Below are 26993 nucleotides of genomic sequence, written 5' to 3' on the forward strand. Positions count from 1 at the left end.
CATGTATCATGCATTGAAACAATAATATGTGTTATTTTTTTATTTTTTTTTAAATCTACACAAAAAAGATTGAGGTACCCGGGTATTTTTCATGGCAGGTATATATATATATATATATATATATATATATATATATATATATATATATATATATATATATAGTGATGGTGATAGGAATCTGAGGGCTTAAGGACCCTGGGGAATAAGGGTTGATGCACTCCATCTTTTAAAAGGGCAAAATCAAGCCAGAGGGCTGATTATTAGTGTGGGATAATGATGGTAATTGCGAGAATGCGATCAAGGAATAAAAAGGCCACAGTTGATTTGTTCTGTGATGGGGGGTTGGAGAGAGATCGGGTGTCTGGCAAGGTGAAGGTAAAAACAGAGAATGATTAAAGAACAGTGGTTAGAGGACTGAGTGGGATCATATGGTGTACAGTTTAGAACTCTTTGGGAAGAGCTAGGTTTATTTTGTTGGTTTGTTTTGGTTATTGTACATAATAAACTGCAAGTTCTTGTGTCTGGGTATTATTTTCAAGGGTGCAGACCAGCCTTGGCCGGGATGCTACACCACAGAAAACAGCATCTTAGCAATACCACTGATGTGCCTGGTCTCCCTTGAACGACATGTGGGTGTATGTATTGGAGCTTTACCAATGACATGAGGTATGGCATCTCACAAATTCTTGTTGTTCTTCAAGTGAAATCATTTGAATAAATACATTTTAAAAATTGCCTTGGCAACTGGTGTATCTCATGCAGAGTAGTTCATCATTAAGTGCAGCTGATCTAGAGCCTAGTACTGCTTGATTCACTGTGAATTTTGAGTGTAATCAATCTTTCTACCTGTCACCCAGGCTCTGAATTGGGCTGTGTCTTCTTGTTATCATTTTTAAAACAGTGAAATGCTATCTTTCATCATCACACAGACCCATGGGGAGCCTTGAACACTCTGTTCAGCTACTGAATCTATCTTTCTTAAGTGTACATGAAATATATATTTTATATCAAATCTGTATTAAATCTGGAATCTCTAATGGACACCTACTTCAACTCTACATTGTTTCTGGTATAAGGAAAAAAAATATTGTTTCAAAACTATTATTATCATTATTATTGAGTATTAGTAGTCATAGTGTATATATGACTTTTACTACCATGACTACTACTACTACTAATAATAAAATTTTGTTTTCCATTCCTGGTTTACTAAGTTGAGCACTGGTTTATTTGGGTGAACCTAGATTTAACATTATGGACACTTCTGAATATATTTCATAAACAGCAAGCAATTATCATGTATCCAGTAGTTCGGTTAAATTGTTTACAACATGTTTGTTGTTCTAATAACACAAATTTACAAGTGGGAGTTTTAGGGCTCTTCTAAATAAAATATTCCTATTGGGATGATAATGGTGGCTTCTGAAGCTAATAACAAAGTACTTTTCAGTAAATCACAAATTCTTTGCAAAACATTTGCTGTTCACTGAAACATTTGTAACACATTAATCCATTGTGTCAAATGAAATGTAAATCCCAAACACCGAGATAATAACTTGTGTGGCCTTTCTGATTTACTATAGATTACATTTTGCAAGAGCTATTATTCTCTTCATCAAAACTGATGACACAAACAAACAAGAAACATAAAATACAGTGATTGATGATACCTCTTTACCATTATACCGTGCCTCACTTAGTATGTCATTTTCATGTTCTGTTTGTTAAAAATATAAGAAGCTGCATCACACCCCATAAAATGAAAACATAAAGTCTTCATTTTATGGGGTGTGTTTAAAAACAGATATAATTCATCACTGGTATCTGATGAAAATCTAGAACCATTTCTAGAAAATAGTTTTTGACAATTGCTTGTGAATTGTTAGATCTGTGGGTACAAGAGGTTTAAGTCTCCAGTACTACTACTCCCTCACCTTTTACGGACATTAATTTAGATCATCAGAGGATGATATGGATAAGCTTGCCAAGTTGTTTCCCTCTCAAGCTGTCTGAATCGGAGTGATCTACTGAGAGCTCTTTGAAAGCATTCAGCATAAAAATTAAAGCATAGTGTTCTAGTTCCACAGTATTTTAGAAACAGCTATTGTTTTCAGGAGGATTTAAGAAATCCTCTGTGCCCAGAAGAATTATTTTAAGTGGGCAAACGTTTAGAAGGTGCAAAGTGTTGAATTTAAGCTTCATCTTTAAAGCCCCCCCCCCCCCCCCGGTTGAAGAGGGGCAGTGTATTTAGCAGAAAGTTCACAATGTATAGTGCATTTTACTGTATAGTGCATTTTACTGTATGTTTATATTATAAAGAAATATTTTCTGTCAAACCTGTGGAGGATTTTCATAATCAAAGTGACATCTATGTTGCTCCCAATCTCCATCTTTTAAAATCAAAATCATAAACTTGACATGTCCTGCTCCCCTTTAAAGCTCAGATCCAAACATGGACTAGAAAAAGGGGTCAAGCTTTCAACCTGGTTTGCCTGAAACCAGGTAACTGAATACATGACAACATGTTTTCAAAGAAGATCCTTCTGGTTTAATATAACCTGTTGATGGAAATTGTCCTTGTTCAGACCACCAGCATTTATTTTGTTTCTCAGGCTTGTATACATTAAAGCTGTTTCTAACTATCCCAACAGGTCCTCCTGACAGTTATTGTGTCAGGTAATAGACATGTAAACCCCCAGGCTGCTATTTTGTTGTTAGTGCGAGGGAAATAAATGACCATAACATCGTGAGATCAGCTTTACACTGGGCACTTTATACATGGCTTACATATGCTGTCAAATACAATTGAGGCCCCTAGGAATTAAGAACAGAAATGTCTTTTAAATGACATTGGTCATCTATTGCCATAAGTAACACAAAAGCACCTTTGAAATGGGAAGCAACACTGTCCTGCTTATTTTATCATGACACAAGGATTTAACTGCAACAGGATGGGATTTGCTGGAATGTGAATTAAAGGAAAACTAAAGTGCTGTCTGAAAATAACTGTATGTTTAAACAAGCATGTCAGTGATATTAATTCCCCACCACAACTGCAATTTCAAAATGAGACCCATCAGTAACATGAAAAAAGTAGATCACCATGATCAATTCCCTCTGTATAACATGGCATTATTATTATTATTATTATTATTATTATTATTATTATTATTATTATTACTACTACTCATAGTAATAGTCATTTTCTATTACTGCATTCCATGATTGATTTGCAAAATGAACCCATCACTTCTGTATTTGTCATTGCACTTACCTCCACAAGCTTGTTGGCATGCTCTCTAAATATAGCAGCATATTCTTTAATCTCTCTTTCTTTTCCATTTTTAGCCGCCTCAATGAGGACCAGAAGGGGGACGGTTGTGTCCAGGAAGGAATCCGAGACATGATCTATGATAGCCTTCCTCAGCTGCAAAGTGTCATATGATCATGTTTTACTCATCCAGTAGTATGTGCAAATGGAACAATAAAAACAAAGCGCAAATATAAGAGAAGCAAACAGGCATTGAGCTCCCTTTAAAAGGGAACAACATGAATCAGACCTTGCAGCCTTCAAACTTCTAAATATGGAGCACTGGCCTTTCATATGTGGAAATATGAACAAAAGGAATGGCACAGCATAAATCATAAGGAATGAAACAGAAATTGGTGGTGAACCAATGTCTTAAGAAATAAATCAGGCATTGTTCAAGGGTCATTGCAGCTCTTCTGATGTTAATAAATGATCATACAAATTCACACACACACACACACACACATATATATATATATATATTTTTTTTTAATGTGTTATTTTACGACGATTATGTTTTTAATGTACAGTTTAAAAAACTTGTGGTGATGTATAAATAACTACAGTGCCATAGAGCTTGATGGTGCTTACTTAATTTCTCTTAAAAAAAACCCCACAGTATTCTTGATCCATTCATTCCCTAATTAATTATATCAGACTCATAGGAGACACAGGGGTCTGTTCAAGAAATGTAAATCTTATGCATTCTTAAAGAAGCTTTCGTTTTTTCAGCTGTAACACATGTCATGGCAATTATTGCAACAAAAATATGAATTATATATAATGACAGGATATGAGGTGATGCATAAAAAATGACAGTACTACAGTAGTTAGCAATTTTGGAGTGTGGCTTAAACTCATTTGTGACATACCGGTAATGATTTGTTTAAGACAATTACTGTATCTAAGTTGCATAAAGACTATAAATTGACACAGTGAAGATAGTTTGTTTTTCATTATTGAACAGAACTACATATCTAACAGTAAGGGGTGTGCTGGTTAAAGCGCATAAGTATTTCATAGCTCTGCACTCCTTTTTTCTATTACATTTATTTAGGGATGCTTTTAATTTTTAGTTCATACGTTTTTGTTAAGTGCCTTGGGATACCTTAGCATGATAAGACGATTACATGTAAGTAAAAAAAGAAAGAGAAGCATACTTGTCTGCGAAGGTCTCTTGTCTTTTTGCACATATTATCAATTGCATTATTCAAAGGGTTGCTTCGTTACTTCACACCAGCCTAAAATAAAAAATAAAAAGAGAATTATAATTTTTTTAGAAATTCCCTTTGAAACTTTTGAAACAACATTGACAAACCTCATGCTGATCCAAAACATTTGCACAAGCCTGTAGATGCTCTAGTTATTCCTCCAGGACATTCTGAATGGAAGGTTGAGAGAGGAATGATGCACACTCAGAAAACCAGAAACTGTGGACTGAGACAAGTATTACTGAAGTGAAGGCATTCACTGGACTTCTGCTACTTGTCTTCCCTTTGGTCACAGCAATATGGATGACCCATTCTCTCAGCCCCACCATGCCAGAAAAAAAGTTTCAAGAGTATCTTGAGATTCCTAAGATTTGACAACAAACAGAACAGACAGGAGAGAAGAGCAACTGATAAACCAGCAGCAATCCCTGATGTCTGCATAATGTTTGTTGACAGGCTCAAGCCCTACATCCCAGGTTCTAACATGACATTTGATGAGCAGCTTGTCCCGTTCCAAGGGAGGTGTCCTATCAGGCAGTACATGCCCAGTAAGCCTGAAAAGTATGGCATCAAAATATGGTGGAACTGTGATGCAGCTACATCCTATCCTTTAGGCAGACAAGCAGGAGACGAGAGACAGATAGCAGTTGTTTACACTTACTGTAGCATCCCTGGAGATCACAAATTGGTGAGCATCTCGGTTTGACTTACAGTAGGATATTTAAGCACTGGTGTTAACTCTACAGTACCTTTCAGATTCACAAATGCTAGGATATATTTGCAATGTATATATTTAACAATTATTTCTTATTAAAGGTATGAAATGTTTCTTTTTATATTGATTTGCATATTTTGTAACAGACAATTACCATTTGCTACAAAACAGAGAAGTTGAGAGTTTAAATTACTGACTAGCACACAAACTGTTATCTTCATCAGTAGAAAACAGACATTGAAGACAACGCTTTTCTTTTATAAAAAAAAACAAACAAACAACAATTCAAATACAATTGGTTCTGCAGGATGTTGAAGAGATAGTATCTAATGAATAATGGATCTTTTGGGAAATTTTGTATTCCCTCTGCATGTTGCCTGCCTATTTTGCTGCATGATTTCAGTCATAATTTTATTAGCTGAAAGTGCCTGCTAACCAAAATGGCATCTGCCATTATAAATGGTTTGGACATTGTAGCATTGATCATCTTAATGCAGTCTTTGCAGGGAAAATCTGGCCAATGTTAGTCTTGCTTAGTAGAATAAAGCTGTGTTCTTACAGATCAAACCCTACCATTTAAATTACCTACAGTTATAGTAAGATGTTAAAGGGCTGCACTCTGTGCTTATGATTTGCAGAAAGTCTGCCTGATATGATCAAGAATTGGTCTGCCAGAAACCTTTACAATGCTTAAAGCAATGTTCAGAGATGGGCAGATTCATGAGCCAACTGATAAATAAAAAAAACAAGGATGTAAATAAGAATGAAAACGTCCAGGGGACAGTTCCCCTCAACTTTTTATAAAGATTGGATTTATTATGGCAGTTTTGTTTTATTTCAGATAAAAGCCCTAGCGAAATACACTACAAAAATTTAAATGAGCAACATTTCAAATGTGGAGGTCACACGGATCATATTGTGCATCCAAGGGGCAGATTTCCAGCTCTACATAGGAAGACCATTTACTGGTGCAGTTGGCCCTGTGTTTGTTCTTATGCAAGATAATGCCCATTGTCATACTGCCAGGATTGTCAAGGATTATCTTGAGCAGGAGATTGTAGTTATGGGCTGGCCAGTAAGAAGTCCAGACCTTTATCTCACAGAATACATTTGGGATCTTCCAGGCTATTGTGTTTATTAGCTTTGTAACCCTCTACATGACATCAGCGAGGTTGCTGTTGCACTGACTGAACAATGGGACAGGATCATCTGCTGCAATTGAGCATACCATGTTAATGTAGTGATTGCATCAACACCAGAGGAGCCCATACTCGATACTGAGACATTCATCTTTGGAGACCAAGCATGTAGACATTTTTATTTTATATACAATGTTACGCACATAATAAGATTATTTCATCTGCTAATTTAATTTTGTAAAGAGTGCTCCCTTGAAATACTTTCCATTTGATTTTGTTGTTAATAGTGTTTTGGAAAAATTAAAGTTTGAAATGTTTCTCATCAAGAACTGTTGATTATTTATGAAATGTATTTAATTAAATTAAGTGTGAACTGCTATAATAGATTAAAAATGGCATTGCTTACAGTCATAATCATGTAAAATATAACATTGATGATATAATAGGTTCTGATAGCTTCTCAAAACACATTATTGCAAAACAAAAATATGACATTAAAAAACAAAATCAATGCCAATAAGCATTACAAGGTATACAACAATATGAATAGACAGATTCAAATGTTGTTTGGAGGTAAAACAGACAAACAGCGCTCAGTAACAGCTCATTACCCCTCCCACATGTCCCTATGGCAGCAGCATTGACATAAAATTCCCAGCAACAGAGAGGCTTGTCACAACCACTGACTACATATTTGAGTCTAGTCAATCAAAATGAATGTTGGTTTTGGGAAAGGTTTTAATCAGACACCACGTTGGTGACATTGCTTTGGCATTTAGGAATTTCAATTCAGATTGTTCATAATGGATTCTGAGTTAAGTAAAAACAATAATCGCGTAAAATCCACTAAAGGTAAAGGTATTGACGCATAGCTCAATGTTTCATTTATACTGGGGAACAATATAAGTAACCAAATAGTAGTTTAATTATTAATACGTTGATAAAAAGTGGGACCAAATGGAATTGGCCATTTTTGAAAAACAGAATTTGGTATTCCCAAGAATGGAACAATTAGTAGCCCTAAAGATGGTTACAATTGAAGGCAGTGCAGATGCCAGTGTTTTATGCAGTCATATAAAGACATTTCATGCAGACCACCAGTTAAGCATGCAGTCTATATCTATGATAACAACTGACAGGGCTGCACATGATCAGAGGATGATTCAAAATCAGAGGCAAAGCCACAATATATGTCTTGCTTAAATTTAAAGTAAATTGTAAAATTGTTGAGATACTTGTGTTGGAATATTGTTTCAAAATTGTATAATGCAACAAAAATATATTAAAAGGGTTAATGCGTGGCCAAAGGTTTCTCACTGACCCTTTCTCAGTCAAAATGGCAAGTTTCTCAGTATCTAAAAAGCTTAGAGGGAACACTGGCCCAAAGACAAATAATACCACACTTAATCTCTGTGAATAGATGGGAGATGCTGTAGTTTACAATTTGTGAGATAAAAAAATGCAGTTAATATTGTCATTATTTTGGCCCTGTAATGTTTCAAATAAATATATTTACTGACCTGAAAAAGAAACCTGAATTTTATCCTGTCTTTATTACAACAGAAAAATATATTACTTTATTAGGGAACAATATTATAAATAAATATTCTGAAAAGTCAGCGCATGCTAACCACTGTGCATTTTAGAAATGTAACACTTTTTTGGAAAATTTGAATGCACAGCTTGATTAACAACTTATTCATCAACACTATTGGGGACAATGACTGTATTCTAATGAATCGTATTTTGTTCATCAAGGTGCTGAATGAAAAGCTCATTTACCAGTTATTTTTGCTGGTCTGTGTATTACAGAGGAACACATAATCTGTTTAGATCATAGTTAGGGCGTCTGATTTTCGGTTTTAACCGATAAAACCCGATAAAACACCCCTGATACAAAATAAACTAAATCAGTGGCTAGCCAATAAACACCGGAAAACACCTGAAAAACTGTGGAAATGGTTAAATCAATTCACACTGACTTTATCCTTTTTCTATTAAAAAATAAAACCTACTACAAGAATAATACATACATTTCCCAGGGCTGCTGGGCAATGTCCCACCTTCCTGAATTGCATCTATCATTGATTCGTTCTGAATACTTTAAACCCGCCCCAACTACTGAGTGACAGCACATTCCTACATTTCTATTGGAGACTTCGCTTGCGAGATTTAAAACAAGATTACAGCGAGGATGGAGATTTGTTAGCAGGATTTAAAGCTATATTACAGTTAAGATGCAGAGGATTTAAAACAGATCTGTGTTGAAATGTACAAAAATGCCTACACACAAAAACCCCAGAAGAATATGCCCGTGACCATAAGGATTTCACTGGAAGACAGTGAAGGAAAGAAGGTACAATTTAAGCGTGCAAGTACTGTCGAGTTACTACTATACATATTTTGACAGAAAAAAAAATGCTCAAGCGTTTTGGAAAGTAACCAAAAACACAAATTTCATGTGTATATCAAAAACAAAAGCCCAGGAAAAAAAAAAAACATTTACATAAAATTTGAAAATACTTAAAAATAAGTACTGAAAAATACAATTAATAAAACCCAAAAAACAGAAGCCCTAATCATAGTACCAGTGCCCAAGTTTAAGAGTATGTTCATTTAAATTGAGGCCTGTGTGATGTACTATACTTGGTAAGGTTCAGTTCACTAAGAAATGGCTTTCACTGTGACTTTTAGGTTATTGTGATGTCATGTGAAGGCTGCTCTCTATGGAGAAAAGAAGAGTACATGTGCATCCTCTTAGTGTCTCTGTGTACTGTGCTGAGCCAAAAGCAGCCCAGGCAAGAGCCAGCTGTACAGAAACATTGCAGCTGGACAAGTGTGTCTCTTTGTTAAATAAAAACAGCCTTAAAATACCAAGCTGCATTATGTGTCAAACACTAGAGTACTATCAAAATAAAATGTTGTATACACTGTACAGAAAGATGTAGAGCGATGCCACTAACAGATTAACAGAAACTGTACTTTTTTTTAGAAATAAGTATGTATGTATCTTCAATGTCTGCCTGGGGACAAGCAGTGAAAATTAGCCATTTGGCTAAGTAGAGTATGAAACATATTTTACATCATGTTTGCATGGACAAATAAATCAGTACAAAAACATTAAAGTATGATGGGTTTTTTTTTTCAGATACATTTGCAGTTTTCAGAAAAACATCCAAGACAGCTGTCAGACAAATGTACAAAGTTTGCTACAATGTGCCCAGTTTGCCAAGCTTTAACTCATGAAGTACTTAATAAATGTATTTAAAACCGATAGTTTTTTACATTTTGTATGTTAAAGAAGCATGTGAGCTAAAGCCTTGCGAATAGGATCTTATAATTGAAGTTGGTAAAACAATTAGTTCTAGAGATAGAAACCATGTTTTGTGGTGAAGGCAGCAGATATAGAAACATAGCGATGCCATACAATATAAGCATAACATCACAAAATAGTTTGAATAGTTTGAAGCCTTGTGACTCAAGTTTTTAAATGACTGTCGTTTTCCTAAATGGGGAAAAAACTGCCTGCAGCAGTGTGGCCTTATGCAGATGTTTGGGCGCATACAGATTGTTATACAATGACCAAATACATTCGGAACAGCAAGGTGGGATAGTTTATGTTTTATTGTTCATGTAGTTCTGATGTACCCTTTAACATTCCACTCAAATCATAAACTTCATGTTAAGTTAGGGAAAACATGGCACAGGGTCAGGGTAAACAAGGACAATATTTTCAGGGTAAGAATTCTGCATTTAGAATGCTGTAGCTGCCAACAAGTAGAAAGGCATTTCTTGTTATAATTGAAATTGGAATACTCAAATGCTTGGAAATCTTCTTGTATCTTCTCTAGCTTTATGACAATACATCATTTTCTGCCCAAGGTCTTCAGATAGTGTTCAATCCAATCTTTTCTAGAATTAGGTTCTGCATTATCATATTGAAATGTCTAGCACCTTGTAAACAATACTATCATAGCATCAAAGGGTATGAATACTTTTGCATAAAAGTTTTGCAAAAAAAATTGCTGAAATAAATAATTGTAAATTATTCTTGTATCTACTACTTGTAATTTTTTTTCCCTCAAATATATATACAGTGCATTCTGTTTACACGAATTACTGATATAAGAATCAACTGCATATAGTGATCAAAACCACTAGGACAAAATAATTCCTATACTAACCATGCTAAAATATTCCACTTGTAAGAATCAAGCAATCCACTTATAAGAATAATTTTGGGGCAAACTGACTGCATGTAATACAACACTGTATCAAGTGCAATGACGTGTACAACCAATAAAGCTGTTTTTGAATTTGATCACCTCTCGCGTGATTAGGCACGTACACAGCATGCACAGTATATAATCCCTGGTCTGCGGCGACTCCCAGTAGAAAAAAAGCAAGTTGTGCAGTTTATGTGTGTCGACATGGCAGGAAAAAGAAAATGCACGACTGCATTGTACAGGTATTTCTTGTGTTCACTGTTAGTGAAAATGTGTTTTAATAAAGTGAATACACATTCATTGAATACTAACTGAGTACAGCACTGTTATTGTGTGATATGCATGTAGAGGAAGGGGGGATTGCAGAGCTTTGCATCTCCGCTCAGTGAAAAACTGAGATTTGCATCGCAACTGAAAAAAGCAAGCCACAGATGCTTAAATGCAGTGGTAGTCCTGACAGTAAAATAATGTACTGTAATGTCATTTTAATTCAAAGGCAATTACATCTAACACCACACGACAGTTAAACCAGGCACCCTCACGAGATACTGTTGTAAAATAGGATTCTGCAGCCTTGAGTAAACATAATCGTGATCATATAACAAGTTGCTTACCCACGAGGACTTGTTTTGATTGTTTTGATGTATTGTCCTCATTGATTGAGCACCTAATTGTATACTGTATTTAAACTGCTGATGTGCAGAGGCACGATTTTGCTAATTGTAATCATATCGGTCTGCTTTTAAGAATCAACCGCTTATAAGAATCAGATCATCCAGAACGAATGATTTGACATAATTTGATGATATATATGTAAGCAATAATGAACGACAGGCTGTGGGATATACTCTAATATCCATATGCCCTGGGTGCGTTGTAAGTCACAAGTCGAAGCCCAGTTTTAGTATTCTTTCAAAATGTCTTACAGCAGCCGCTACTGAAACAAGACTGAATTATACATCACAGGGAGGTTAAAAACTAAATAACAGTGTTACAATGTTGGGCTGTATGTCTAAAGGTTGTTCACATCGTGGGGTTTGGGGACAAAATCATCACGCTGTTATTTTCTATTTAACTTACCTGTGATGCACAAGTAGCGGCCACCGTAGAAGTTATTAAAAAAAGAAGTCACAAATGAAATCATAAAAGAATACACATCAAAAAAAAAAAAAATTTGACCTGGAAGTAATAAACCAGGAAACATCCCTGGAGTCACACCACCATGAAGCAAGCATAACTGATACATACAAAGAAGATATGAATATATGAAAGTGTATTCATCCAACGTAAGGAAACAAATTACATGAATATTAAATGAAGAACTGACAGACATGAAAATATAATTTTCATTGACTGAGCAGACACAAAGGCAAAGGCAATGTGAAACCATAAGCCTAATTTATAAATCTCCATAACCTAAATTAAACATGTACGGCAAGTACCATGAAAAGAGGTATTTATGAATAAAAAAAAAACTTGCATACATACAGCCCATAGTGTTTACTGTACTTTGAATATGTGGGCCTGAGAGGCAAGCTTGGCATAACTAATTAAGCTCACTGTAGCTTTTTGTTTCAGTTGCACTTGCTAAACTTCTCATACATGACTACAGAGATCCCTCGTGTTTCACTGTTCAGTAATTCAGGCTGGGGATTACGTTAATTGGCAGTTAGATGTGGTTATTCTTTCTTTTACTCAGTCAGAACTACCATCCTTTAAGACTTGGAGCCCCTCAGATGAAGTCCTGCACTATCTGTCTCTGCTCTACCAGTCCCCTGGGAGTTCTCCAGGTGTCAACCTTTGATTCACTTGATCTTTCCCCAGCGTGCTGGTCACATGGTATCTCCCTTGTCCCAGTTTTTGATTTATTAGAAAGTGTCCCACTCCTACAATATGAATCAAAGGGCAATCCATCAGTGCTCACTTGAGTATAGCTAAAGTATACAAGAAGAACAAAAACAAAAGTAAGCCATAAAATTCTTGTTTATGTTTAATCAGATTAAGCTTTAGAAGTGTCTTGTGGCAATGCATATCTGTATGTATATTAGGTCCATGATTCTTTTGTTGGATTTAGCCTGCCTGATCTACATAACTCTAGGGTGTACAATAATCCAATCTCCGTAATGATTTGCGTTGGTCAATTTAGAAAAATTGTGTGATCTAAAAATATTCCTTACAGGTGGAAATCATATGCCTGCAGTGCTTCAAGTCTTTTTGGAACCAGTCTTAATCTATATGCACATATAACCTTAAGAAGCATTGTAATCTGTTTGGATATACATATACATACAGGATAGATGGACACTGGGGTAGCTCATAACCAGAACTGTGTTGTTGTGAAAGATTCATGGCACTGGAGGAGTTAGACATTGCCCCAGGACCAGAGTTTGAAAAGACAAAAAAATTACATATTATTCAAATCGGTACATAATGTTTTGCTGAATAGATATAATAGATAGAGTAGGATTACACCAAAAGCCAGCTTAGTTAAAATAATGCCCAATGTTTCATCTTCCTGATTTGGCACACTCTTGCTTTCTTGTTAATATGTTAAGAAACACTATCCAGTAATCATGAATCATCTGTCTATGGACTGTAAAAACAGTTTAACATATATGACACAAACAGTTTAATAATATATACAGTTATCCCGCGTTATACTGCCCCTTTATAACGCCACCCTCACATACCGCCAGCTATTCTCTCTGAACAAATGTCACCAATATAAAAACAGTGCTATTTGTATCCGTTATATTGCCACCGCGCTGTCCGCCACCCGCCAACTTCCCAAGCCAAGCAAACGGAAATATAAGCATTGTAGTTTCCCTCATTGTAGCGCCAGCGAAATAATCATGGCCAATTAAAACATGCAGTTAACTAATTCATTGTTAACAGAACGTTCATACCAAATCAAAACAGAAAGTACAAAAATGGCGAGTCAACCCTACACCAGAACAAAAGAAAAAAAATCTACATGTATGGATCTGAAAATAAGAAAGCAAGTCAGCAAGACATCGCAAATGTTTTCTCGCGTAAGTGAAGCATATACTGTTAATCGAAAGACAATTGGAGACATTCTGATGGATAAAAACAAATGGCTTACCTTGATCGAACGGGTCGATTTGTTTAACCTGAAAAAGGCTTGACGCAGTCTAAAATAAGTGACTTTTATAAACCACAGTAAATGTTAAAAAAAAAGTACGGGTTTGTTTGTTTACATGCAAGTTTTGCACAAATGAAGGCTACGCTTTTTTGTTTTTATGGAATTGTTGTTTGGGTGATTTGAAACTAAATGAGCGTTTTACTTATATATTTATGTTTAAACTGTATAAGCTGTTCCTCAAAAGTAATTATGTATGTTTCATACAGATGGGAAAAGATGATAAAACGTCACTATACTGTTGTGTTAAGAACTAGTACTGTAGTTTTAAAAAAAAGATTAATGTTTAATTAAAATGGCCTGGAAATACTGTAATTGTATAACAAAAAATTAAAACATTTGAATTTATTGCAAACATAGAAGGGTGTGTGTGTGCATTTATTCTTTTGACCCTCACTATAACGCCACCCTCACTTATTGCCCATTTTTGCCCATGACCTTTACCTGGCGGTATAAAGAGGGTTGACTGTGTATATATATATATATATATATATATATATATATATATATACATACACACAGTATGGCAGGTGTGAAAAAATGCTGTAAAGTAAGAATGCTTTCAAAAATAGACATGTTAATAGATTATATTTATCAATTAACTAAATGCAAAGTGAGTGAACAGAAGAAAAATCTAAATCAAATCCATATTTGGTGTGACCACCCTTTGCCTTCAAAACAGCATCAATTCTTCTAGGTACACTTGCACAAAGTCAGGGATTTTGTAGGCATATAGTCAGGTGTATGATTAAACAATTATACCAAAAAGGTGCTAATGATCATCAATTCAATATGTAGGTTGAAACACAATCATTAACTGAAACAGACACAGCTGTGTAGGAGGAATAAAACTGGGTGAGGAACAGCCAAACTCAGCTAACAAGGTGAGGTTGCTGAAGACAGTTTACTGTCAAAAGTCATACACCATGGCAAGACTGAGCACAGCAACAAGACACAAGGTAGTTATACTGCATCAGCAAGGTCTCTCCCAGGCAGAAATTTCAAGGCAGACAGGGGTTTCCAGATGTGCTGTCCAAGCTCTTTTGAAGAAGCACAAAGAAACGGGCAACATTGAGGACCGTAGACGCAGTGGTCGGCCAAGGAAACTTACTGCAGCAGATGAAAGACACATCATGCTTACTTTCCTTCGCAATCGGAAGATGTCCAGCAGTGCCATCAGCTCAGAATTTGCAGAAAACAGTGGGACCCTGGTACACCCATCTACTGTCCGGAGAAGTCTGGTCAGAAGTGGCCTTCATGGAAGACTTGCGGCCAAAAAGGCCAAGCGACTCAACTATGCACGAAAACACAGGAACTGGGGTGCAGAAAAATGGCAGCAGGTGCTCTGGACTGATGAGTCAAAATTTGAAATATTTGGCTGTAGCAGAAGGCAGTTTGTTCGCCGAAGGGCTGGAGAGCGGTATACGAATGAGTGTCTGCAGGCAACAGTGAAGCATGGTGGAGGTTCCTTGCAAGTTTGGGGCTGCATTTCTGCAAATGGAGTTGGGGATTTGGTCAGAATTAATGGTCTCCTCAATGCTGAGAAATACAGGCAGATACTTATCCATCATGCAATAAAATTTATTCTGCAGCATGACAACGACCCCAAACATACAGCGAAAGTCATTAAGAACTATCTTCAGCGTAAAGAAGAACAAGGAGTCCTGGAAGTGATGGTATGGCCCCCACAGAGCCCTGATCTCAACATCATCGAGTCTGTCTGGGATTACATGAAGAGAGAGAAGCAACTGAGGCTGCCTAAATCCACAGAAGAACTGTGGTTAGTTCTCCAAGATATTTGGGCCAACCTACCTGCCGAGTTCCTTCAAAAACTGTGTGCAAGTGTACCTAGAAGAATTGATGCTGTTTTGAAGGCAAAGGGTGGTCACACCAAATATTGATTTGATGTAGATTTTTCTTCTGTTCACTCACTTTGCATTTTGTTAATTGATAAATATAAACTATTAACATGTCTATATTTGAAAGCATTCTTACTTTACAGCATTTTATCACACCTGCCTAAAACTTTTGCGCAGTACTGTATATGTGTGTGTGTGTGTGTGTGTGTGTGTGTGTGTGTGTGTGTGTGTGTGTGCGTGCGTGTGTGTGTGTGTATTAATAAGCTCTTTAATATCAGTGATGAATCCCACAGAGGAAATTCATGGACATTAGGCTATTGGGTTAGTTGCGTAGAAACCAATGTACAGTATGTATTTTCAACTATAAATACGGTACATACAGGTACATAGTTTTGTACAGAGTTAACAACATATATTTAAAGCAGCAGTTTCTCTGCTATTATTCAGTAAAGACATTTGTGTAATCATTTTGTTTATTAAAGTGGCTGTTTTCACAGGAAGGTTATTTGGTCCTGGCTAAAAGCATGAAGCGAGTCGCAGAGGTTTTACCAGTCAAACATGACTGGTGTTTTGGTGATGGTGTCTTTTTATAATCTGTCTACAATGGAACACCATTTTTATTAAATGTTGGATAACTTCTGAGCTGTGCATTGAGAATATACAAACACATTTAAAATGCTCCTTGCAAGGATTCTTAAAAGAGAGTAATTTAGGGCTTCTAACAGATAATGCAAGAGTTGGAACATGAAGATCCAGAAAGTTACACAAACAAAGTAGGCATTGAAGAAAGTGTTAAACTGCTCCTTTCCACTGAGCTATAACGATAAGGTATGACTTATTTAATTTAATAAGGTCAAAAAATTATGGCTATCATAGTTTCATGTAAAGCACATTTATATATAAAACAAACTTTAATATTATGTAATTGTATCAGAAACAGAAGAGTGACCAGATATGGTATTAACTTAAGAGTTCGTTTTTTTTTTCCAGAACCTTCCAATACTGACAACTGGACAAAACGATAGGATAATTACATACAAATAATGCAATGCTCTAATATGAACATGTATTCAGTGTATAAATATGATCGGGTTACAGATACAGACAAACAATGTCTATGTTTATTTGGTCTTGATCACATACTTTATTCTGCTAGCTAGCGAATCCCTAACCAGTGATGACAGGCTTTTTGCATATTAATGCAGTACTGTACAACACTTTTATATGTTAATCACAATTAAAAACGAGATTAGACATGACTATTTGGAAGACCTCGAAATGACATAACATTCATGTGGTCAATTTTACTAAACCATTTTTTTAAGGCATTTAAAAAAAGCAAACAATAATGTGTTTAAACAAGACATATACAAGCCGCATGCTAATTGCACTTACTTATTTTGTAACAATAAAATATGAATATTTTGCACTAGTGAAAAGCTTATAAATCAGTAAGATGTTACTAGGTACAAGCATTCACCCGAAAATTCATATTTTATGTACATACGTAATAAATTGGTGACATTGCATATTGTGGGCCTATATACTATCTGAAACTCTTTTTTAGCCAGTCAGATTACTTTTTTTATATATACAGTATATATCCCTGCAGAAATCGTGCTCATTCAGTATAAAATAACACAGGATAAGATCTGTGCACATGCTGGTGTTATTATTCACCACTGGGGGCAGATGGACTCAAGACTGCATTTCAGTGAAACCAAAGCAACAGTCTGGGAAGCTATCAGAATGAGAGAGAGAGTGTTATAGTGCGCATCACTTTCCATTCACTGCTGCTTGTCTGCTTTTGTGCACACATTTCTCTGCTTCCACAGAATCAGATGCTACTATGGGAACTTCTGTGCTGTGGGGTACAGGGCACGAACAAAGAGAGCTGAATGCTGGCTGAAGGACATGCCGGAAAAAAAAGTCTTGCGTTGCTGATGCTGCTTTTTAAATGTACAAATGAAACACTGCAATGTCCACGAAGTGCAAATCACCTAGAAGAAGCTTAACCCTTTGCTGCAAGCGCTGCTGTTTTGTATTTCTGTATTTTTCTTTGTGGGTATGCCTGTCAGGACATTCGAGGAGTAATGTTCCAAGAACTGTTTGCCTCTCGAGGGAGCCAGTTTGTATTCCTGGGTGTCAAGCACTGACTTCCTATGGTGGCACCGACACAGCCTGGCATACTTGTGGCATAGTGAACAAAAACTGAAAAAGCTAAGGACAGCCCTACAAAAGTCAAAGGATGGGTAAGTTTTGTGGATTCCCGTTTCTTTTAATAATTTGTAACATGCTCAAATGTTTTGCATGATAAAAGCTGTTAATGTGTCCATAGCATAGCACACTGTTTTACAATATAAATATATATATAATTCACAGCATATAATATTTTATATTGTAAAACAGTGTGCTATGCTATATATATATATATATATATATATATATATATATATATATATATATATATCAGAATGGGATTGAAGGTGTAACATTTGACAATGTTTTCATTGAAAGCTGAAAAAAATGAATATCTGCACTGTATGCACTGCTATACCAGATTTTAGTACAATTTACTTACTGAGCAGATCAGTTGCAGTAGAAACTGAGCAATGTATTACAGTGCTTGGATTATATAGGTTCTACTGCAATAACATGGCAAATATATATAGTCATAATAATAATAATAATAATAATAATAATAATAATAATAATAATAATAATATTTTTTTTTTAAAAAAAGAAAAAAAAAATTCGACCATTATATTACAGTGCCATTTCTGTTTTTATCTTTTACAGGTTTCAATGCAATTAAGTTACTAAGCAGATCAGCTGCAGTGCTAGTGATAGCTCCTACTGTACTACTGACAGTGCTTTCCTCTGCTGAACGTGGATGCCCCAAGGGCTGTAGGTGTGAAGGCAAAATGATCTACTGTGAATCGCAAAAGCTGCAAGAAATTCCCCAAGGCGTTTCTGGAGGTTGCTTGGGCCTCTCGCTGCGTTACAACAGCCTGCAAAAACTTAAATTCAATCAGTTTAAAGGACTGAACCAGCTCACTTGGCTTTATCTAGACCATAACCACATCAGCAATATTGATGAAGATGCCTTCAATGGGATACGCAGATTGAAGGAGCTCATCCTGAGCTCCAATAAAATCACTCGTTTGCTAAATAACACATTCCGACCAGTGACTAACATACGTAATTTGGATATATCCTATAATCAGTTGACTTCTTTGGGCTCGGAGCAGTTCAGAGGCTTAAGGAAACTCCAGAGCTTGCACCTGCGATCCAACTCCCTCCGAAATGTCCCTGTAAGGATTTTCCAGGATTGTCGCAACCTGGAGTTTTTGGACATGGGCTACAACCGTATAAGAAGTTTAGCACGGAATGTATTCGCAGGCTTGATCAGACTAAAGGAGCTCCACCTGGAACATAATCAGTTTTCCAAGCTAAATCTGGCTCTATTTCCCCGTCTGGTCAGTCTACAGTTTCTCTACCTGCAGTGGAATAAGATCAGTGTCATCGGTCAAACTATGTCCTGGACATGGAGCTCCTTACAAAAGCTTGACCTGTCTGGAAATGAAATCGAAGCTTTCAGTGGACCAAGTGTTTTCCAATGTGTGCCTAACCTCCAGACTCTCAACCTGGATTCCAACAAGCTCACTTTTATTGGACAGGAGATTCTGGATTCCTGGATTTCCCTCAACACCATAAGCCTCACAGGGAATATATGGGAATGTAGCCAAAACATTTGCTCATTGGTAAACTGGTTAAAAAGTTTCCGTGGTTGGAGGGAGAATACTGTCATCTGTGCCAGCCCAAAAGACCTGCAAGGGGTGAATGTGATGCAGGCAGTCAGAAATTACAGCATCTGTGGTAAAAGTACTTTTGAAAAATTGGATACAAAAGATCTGGTCAAGCCCACATATAAACCCAAACCCACTAGGCCAAAACAGGAAAGCAAGCAGCAGGTTCCTTTTATGCCTACAACTAGTGTACCTGATTCCAGTTCTGATGCTGACCATGAAACAGAGCATATCTCTTTTCATAAAATCATTGCAGGGAGTGTGGCACTTTTCCTTTCAGTGCTTGTGATCCTGCTTGTGATTTATGTGTCTTGGAAGCGTTATCCCGCCAGTATCAAGCAACTGCAGCAGCGGTCTCTGATGCAAAGACGCAGGAAAAAGAAACGGCAATCGCTGAAGCAAATGACTCCCACCACACAGGAATATTATGTTGATTATAAGCCTACAAACACTGAAACGAGTGAGATGCTGCTGAATGGAGCAGGACCCTGCACATTTACCAAATCTGGCTCCAGGGAATGTGAGGTATGAACCATTATTGTAAAAGAGCTTTCTAAAAGCTGTGAATGAGAAGTGATTTGTTGAAGTCTGGTTAGCAGAACCAGGTGCCAGTCACTTTTGTAAAATACATAATCTATCCACTGATAAATGTCAGATTGACATCGTTTGTTTTCTCTGAATTCTGGTATTACACAATAAACACATTTGTCCATTGTTTACACATATTTTAGCATTTATACACTTTAAGCCACATAAGCAATGTAACCCTCAGATCGTTACATTGCAAAGTACCAACTTCAATAAAAAAAAATCGGAGTAAGTAATACAAAAAAGAAATCTAAAACAACGTCCCAAATCTATTCTATTAGTTCTCAAATATTTGAAAATGGTTATGTAGTACAGAACATAATTAATATATTATGTTTGGTTTTTTTTTAGTACAAACTCCTAATAAAAAGAGATACTCAACAGTGTAAAAAAAAAACCTGGTTGCATTTTTGAAATGCAAATTAGTACTTTCATTAATTACACTGTACTGTAGAGATCAATCTTGTCATCTTGTTTAACATATTAAATGTTGTATTTCGTGTGTAGTATAAAAAACACCTGGAGTTAGTTGCTGGTTACTAAATGTGGATTTTGTCAATAGTTTGGCTTTGGTGAATTACTAATCTATGATTTTTATACAAAATGTCTAATTATGAGGCTGCTTCATGCTAAGTCCATCCTGCTGCTGTTCTTCATTATTAGTGGATTGCAGGTGGCATTGGACATTCCAGTGACCTTACAAATCAATACCTCTCTGTATCTGTCCCACCAGCTCACATTGCTAGCTGGTGCAGCAGTCAGTTTTTTGTCACGGTACCAAAAGCACAAGATGCAACAATTTAAATGATAGAGAAACATCAACAAATCAGCACTATTTAAAATCTTTAGTCATAGCTAGCCCAGATACTGTGGTTTACTATATATACAGTGCCTTGCAAAAGTATTCAGACCCCTGACCAATTTTCTCATATTACTGAATTACAAATGGTACATTGAAATTACGTTCTGTTTGATATTTTATTTTAAAACACTGAAACTCAAAATCAATTATTGTAAGGTGACATTGGTTTTATGCTGGGAAATATTTTTAAGAAAAATAAAAAAAAAACTGTAATATCTTGCTTGCATAAGTATTCAACCCCCACACATTAATATTTGGTAGAGCCACCTTTCGCTGCAATAACAGCTTTAAGTCTTTTGGGGTAAGTATTTACCAGCTTTGCACATAGTGTCGGAGTGATTCTGGCCCATTCTTCTTGACAGATTTGCTCCAGGTTGTTCAGGTTGGTTGGACAACGCTTGTGGACCGCAATTTTCAAATATGCCACAGATTCTCAATTGGATTGAGATCAGGACTTTGACTGGGCCACTGTAGGACATTCACCTTTTTGTTCTTGAGCCACTCCAGTGTTGCTTTGGCCTTGTGCTTGGGATCATTGTCCTGCTGAAAAGTGAATTTCCTCCCAAGCTTCAGTTTTTTAGCGGACTGAAGCAGGTTCTCTTGCAGTATTTCCCTGTATTTTGCTCCATCCATTCTTCCTTCAATTTTAACAAGATGCTCAGTCCCTGCTGATGAGAAGCATCCCCACAGCATGATGCTGTCACCACCATACTTCACTGTAGGGATGGTGTGTCTTGCGGCAGGTGCAGTGTTAGGTTTGCGCCACACTTAGCGCTTTGAGTTTTGGCCAAAAAGCTCTATCTTGGTCTCATCTGACCACACAACCTTTTCCCACATCTCAGCTGGGTCACTCTCATGCTTTCTGGCAAACTCCAGACGTGCTTTCAGAGTAACGGCTTCTTTCTTGCCATCCTCCCATACAGGCCAGTGTTATGCAGAGCTCTTGATATGGTTGAGTGGTGCACCATTACTCCACTCTCAGCCACTGAACTCTGTAGCTCCTTCAAAGTGATTTTGAGGGACGGCCTTTTCTTGGCAGTGCCTGGGTGGTGTAATGCAGCTTCCACTTTCTGATTAATGATCCAACTGTGCTCACTGGGATATCCAAACACTTGGATATTATTTTGTACCCTTTCCCTAATCTATGCATTTGTATTACTTTATCTCTAACTTTTGTAGAATGCTTTTTGGTCTTCATTTTCCTTCAGATTCACAGCCTGGCCAATGATCCTTCAACAGTGGGGTTTTTATCCAGAAAATGTGTCCTCGTTAGGGCAATTTCTTTCATCGGTGTAAAATGGGAGCTTCCACAGCACAGGGGTTGAATACTTATGCAAGCAAGATATTTCAGTTTTTTATTTTTCTTAAAAATCACCTTACAATAATTGATTTTGAGTTTCAGTGTTTTAAAATAAAATATCAAACAGAACAAAATTTCAATGTACCATTTGTAATTCAGTAATATGAGAGAATTGGTCAGGGGTCTGAATACTTTTGCAAGGCACTGTATATATATATATGGATGAAGGCTATATTTGCATCCAGAGCACTGAAACACTATGTTTAAAAAAACCCAACTGTACTGCTGAACCTCGTCTTCTTTAATATTAGCATCACAAGGGTATCCATGTATTAAAAAAAAATAATAGATGGGCCCCTTCAGTGACTTACAGGAAAACAATTCCATCTCGGGTTTCTGTGACAGTTTATAAATTACTAGATCTTCGGGGTCATAATTTATGACCTCACAGAAACCCTAGATGGAATTATTTTCCTGTAACTCACTGAAGGCCATCTATATATATGCTTACAAATCCTTTATTGGACAGAGGGAAGACTTATATCAAACTGGAATGGTTTTGGTTTACAGTAAAGCCTTTGGTTCACATTTAGTATGACAAATTGATGCATACAATTAGTAATTGTGTAGTGCGTTTAGATTACATGAATTAAACTGGAATACTCTGGCCAATTCCTCTTCTAATTATTCTTAAGCAATTTACAAAATGAGATTCCCTTGATGCAAAGTTTTTATTTATTTAACGTACACTTGGGACGTGACTGGATTGGGGTTTGAGAATTACAAGAAAATATACAGTTCTGTGCAATGAGCCTTGAAGTTAAATAACTAATAAATAAATAAATAATACCTTTCCCAGTCCTAGTGTTGCAGCCTTAGGGAGAATAAGAGGCTCATTAAGGTTATAGAAAAAATAAGTGTCGCATTAAGAGTGTTCCTTGACTAGGAATTAAGCATACTCCCTGGTGGTGCTGTGATTGTTAAAGCTGTTAAGCTGTAATGTTTCCAGCACTTTCAAGTACTGGTGAACTGCCTCATTTGAGACATTACCTGGATTGATCCAATGGTTGCTATATGTAAGAGGAAAGGAATAAAATGAAAGATCTCCAGAAATGCCATTTTAAAAGATTGAAACTGAATTACTGCATTATTACACTTGAATTGATAACGAAAGTAGAACACTTTGACCTAGACATACGACAGCAGGATTTGTGGATAGTGAAAAGATTAAAATATATCTATTAAGAAGAATGCATATGGGGGATCAATGGGTTATCTAATCATTCACCTTATTATAGAAATATAATCCTGAAACTGTTAGTTTATAAACTAATATGCTTTAGAATGTTCTAAGAAAGAATATTTAAATTTAATATGGGATTCTCATCTTTCAGTCCTCCCACACACAAATAACATGCTGTATTCAAGATAATACTTACTACCAGTCCTTAAATCTCTCCAAATATAGAACACAATTGAAGACAAGAGGAATGTAACATGTGTTTTTTTACACTGTAGGCTTTACTTCCAATAGGATTGTTGCATAGCAGCAATCCTATCTGCGTAAAACCTTTGGAACACGAAAGACACTTAAAACAGCTAACAGCAGAAATAACATACTGCAGAACTTTCTTCTAAAGTTGCATAATTCAGTGGACATGTCCATCTCCTTCCAGCTGGGAGATGCATATTCCCAGAATTATTACTTAGCAGTGATCCTTTAATTTATTCTGTGGATGATTAATGGATACGACTCCTTTCAAACCACCCTGAAATACACAAAACAGGCATTGAACCTAGAAGACTGTGATCATAATTTGAAATCCACTGGTGCTCGGGACACTTTTTAGAGAACAACAGACCAATACTGCTTTCTTGCTGCATTGTTTTCTCTCCACAATTGAATAACAATCTCAGCTGTATTCAAACAGAATGACCAGATTATTACTTTGACCTGGTAGGATTCATAAAACCAGGACTGGCAGTCCAAAATTAAGCCTGGATAAAATTAAGCCTGGATAAGCCTGAATTTGCCCTAGTCTCATCAATTTAAAACAATGTCATTGTGATTTACCCAACCGTATTGCACTCAGCTGAGCAGTCCCATTCATCCTCTGCACTTCATTAGAACATTTTTAACAGTGGTGTGTAATTTGCCTTGCCAGTTAGCACACATACTGTATTGCTGCCAACTCTTTTAATAACACACAGCAATACAATTTGAGTATTATAAATAGGTATGAGTAGAGTATATTCTAATCTAGTTTCCTAGTTATTTCTCTAAACTAGCCTTAAAGGGATACACGTCAATCCTCCTATAAACATAAACTTAATGGGCTGTCTATAAACAGATACCTTAGGGACCTTGATTTAAACTTGAGAAGTAAAAGAAATTACCAGAAATCGTTCCACATGGGAAGGTTTATAATTGTGTTTGTGAGTGTCTAATCAAGATTATTTATCTGAGGGATGCTGAATAGAAAAAATAGAGCATAACCCCTAAACACTCACTGTTGCTTAGGCCAAATAGCAGTTTGAATTATTGTGTGCAACAAAAGGTAGGTTTGCCAACATCAACCTATCATTCTGATTTCCCTAGAATGGGTATGATCCTGAAATGAAGAATATAGGTAGATAATATAGGCACCACTCCAGTCCAGGGTCTCTTTAGGTGCTTTCACACAGTGGAGTTATGACAGTTCAGAACCTCCACTGAAGTGGCTTATAGGTCTATGTGAATTGCTTATACCGCAACAGAACGGTCATATTTTATGCCGTCTCTGAACCACCTTGTGAGGTGGTTCAGAGACGGCACTGAACCGTCATAACTCCCTGTGTGAAAGGCTATACCGCCACTGAAGCGCTATAGTGGGTGTGGTTTCAAAGTGAACATGCCACGTCACTATAGCGTAGGTAGGTAAGGTGCGTGCGTGCAGTGCTTAATTTGTGCCGAGGCACGCCCCGGAACCTCTGGGCATGCAGAGTCATAGCGCTGGTACCTCTAGTTAAAAATCTCATAAAATGCTTTCTTTTTAAAATCTCAACATAGTTGCATTAAGACCGCAAGTTCTTGTGTGCATGCTAAAGAGAAAAAGTCCGCTGCCACGTTTGTAGCCTACTTTAAATTACTTTACGATTTCAGCTTGAGTGCCTTTAAGTAAGATGACACTGGCTGCAACTCTAGTGTCGTTTTTTATACACAAATAAGCTTACTTGATTTGAAAAACGACATGATTGATACAAGCAACTTCTTACACAATACTATACTAAGTTAACAACTACCTAGCCTAAGTTTAATTAATCATTTTTGTAGTCTACCAGCGGCTTCTGTTGTGTACACATCGCTGATAATAGTGCAGACTGTGGGTCAAACCAATGCTCGTGTTGGGATGCGTTTTTTCATCAATGTTTTTTCTGCATGTACTACTACTTTGTATATGATGTAGAATACGTGAATGTAAACATCTAACACAAGTACGTACAACACACTTTCAAATAAACATCTTATGATTTTGAATGTGCGGTTCTTAGGGTCAGTATTATTGTCATTGCTTGCGCCCCGGCACCTCTTTCTTTACAAATTAAGCACTGCGTGCATGTGTTAGGTCTTGTTAGTGTTTCAGATTGCACGAGAACAGTCTGTTGTTGCCATGAGAACAATCTGTTGATTGCCAGGTTTGAAAGTTGTACTCGCGCGACCTCTTTGGCTGTGTGAAAGGGTTATGACGGTAATACAATTTCATGCTATGTGAAAGGGTATTTTTTACACACATTAAAACGTTTCAGAGACGGCACAGTACCTGCATTTCTGTGTGAAAATGGTATTTGTTACATGATTTCAAGAGTACAACTTTAAAGTTGAAGAAGGACAAAAAAAAGCCTCTGCCCTGTCTCTGTACCGAGCTGGTCGAAATGTCCTGTAGTCTGCCAATAAAGTGCTCAGGATAGTTTTATTTTGCAGTGAGTTCTGCTATATTAAAATCTAAATGAATAGTATGTCCTTATTCATCAACTGTCTTTTTTTATCTCCAACCTGCTTCAGAATTAATTTATTCTGACTTTTAAAATGATGTGTGTGCATCCAAAACCCCAGTAGTGCAATAGTGTATAGATCCCAATCAGAGTAGCCCTCCTCTTATCTCTGTTTTCCTGCCCCTTGGGGCATTAAAGAAAGAGAAATGGGTCAAGGTCAGATCCAATATATTATGCCAGTGCACCCGAGTAATACTGCTCTTTAGAGCTGAGTGTTAAGCAGCTGTTTCTCCTTCTAAAGACATTTATCTTTTGCTTTAGTTCCCTTACATCAGTTAAATGCCTCCTGTGATCAATATCTGGGATCGAGATACTGGTTTGTACGCAGAATGCTGTAGTGAAATTAAGCAAAGTAGCGAAATAGAGGCTGTTACCATGGCAAACAAAGTTAAGTTGAGAAAGAACTGGATCACATCTGATAACAATTTAGCTATTGAAATCCAAATATCAATAAAAACCTGTAAGAATAGTGATTATTTATATGCAACTCATATTCTGGATGTAAGAACATAGACATTGCAGATAACACGTTTACAGATACTGTAGAAAGAAATTAGAAAATATATTATTTTTTAATTCCATAATGGAATGTTACCACTGGAAATCATGGAATAAACAAGATAATCCATGGCACTATTTGGGCAAGGAATGCCACTGGAAATGTGGCTACTGGTTGCACTTCTGGGAACACCAACTTTCAGTGATGTGGCTGATAACATTTTATTTCCTGGTTAACAGAATTATTATTATTATTATTATTATTATTATTATTATTATTATTA

The 26993-nt window shown here is 36.5% G+C and overlaps 1 protein-coding gene and 1 pseudogene across 1 annotated transcript in view; one reads left to right on the top strand and one right to left on the bottom strand.

The window, feature by feature from the left end:
* LOC117415685 (catenin alpha-3-like) overlaps nt 1-26993 on the bottom strand; it is a 216080-nt pseudogene that overhangs the window by 75877 nt on the left and 113210 nt on the right.
* Nucleotides 17380-26993, top strand: part of LOC117415688 (leucine-rich repeat transmembrane neuronal protein 3-like) — a 48252-nt gene continuing 38638 nt past the window's right edge. The window contains exons 1-2 of the mRNA XM_034026343.3: nt 17380-17872; nt 18420-19954. Coding sequence (XP_033882234.1) covers nt 17869-17872; nt 18420-19954 — 1539 coding nt within the window. The 5' untranslated portion in view covers nt 17380-17868. The remainder of the gene's footprint in view (nt 17873-18419; nt 19955-26993) is intronic.

This window comes from Acipenser ruthenus, chromosome 7 (genome assembly GCF_902713425.1).
Source record: "Acipenser ruthenus chromosome 7, fAciRut3.2 maternal haplotype, whole genome shotgun sequence".
NCBI classification, from domain to species: Eukaryota; Metazoa; Chordata; class Actinopteri; order Acipenseriformes; family Acipenseridae; genus Acipenser; species Acipenser ruthenus.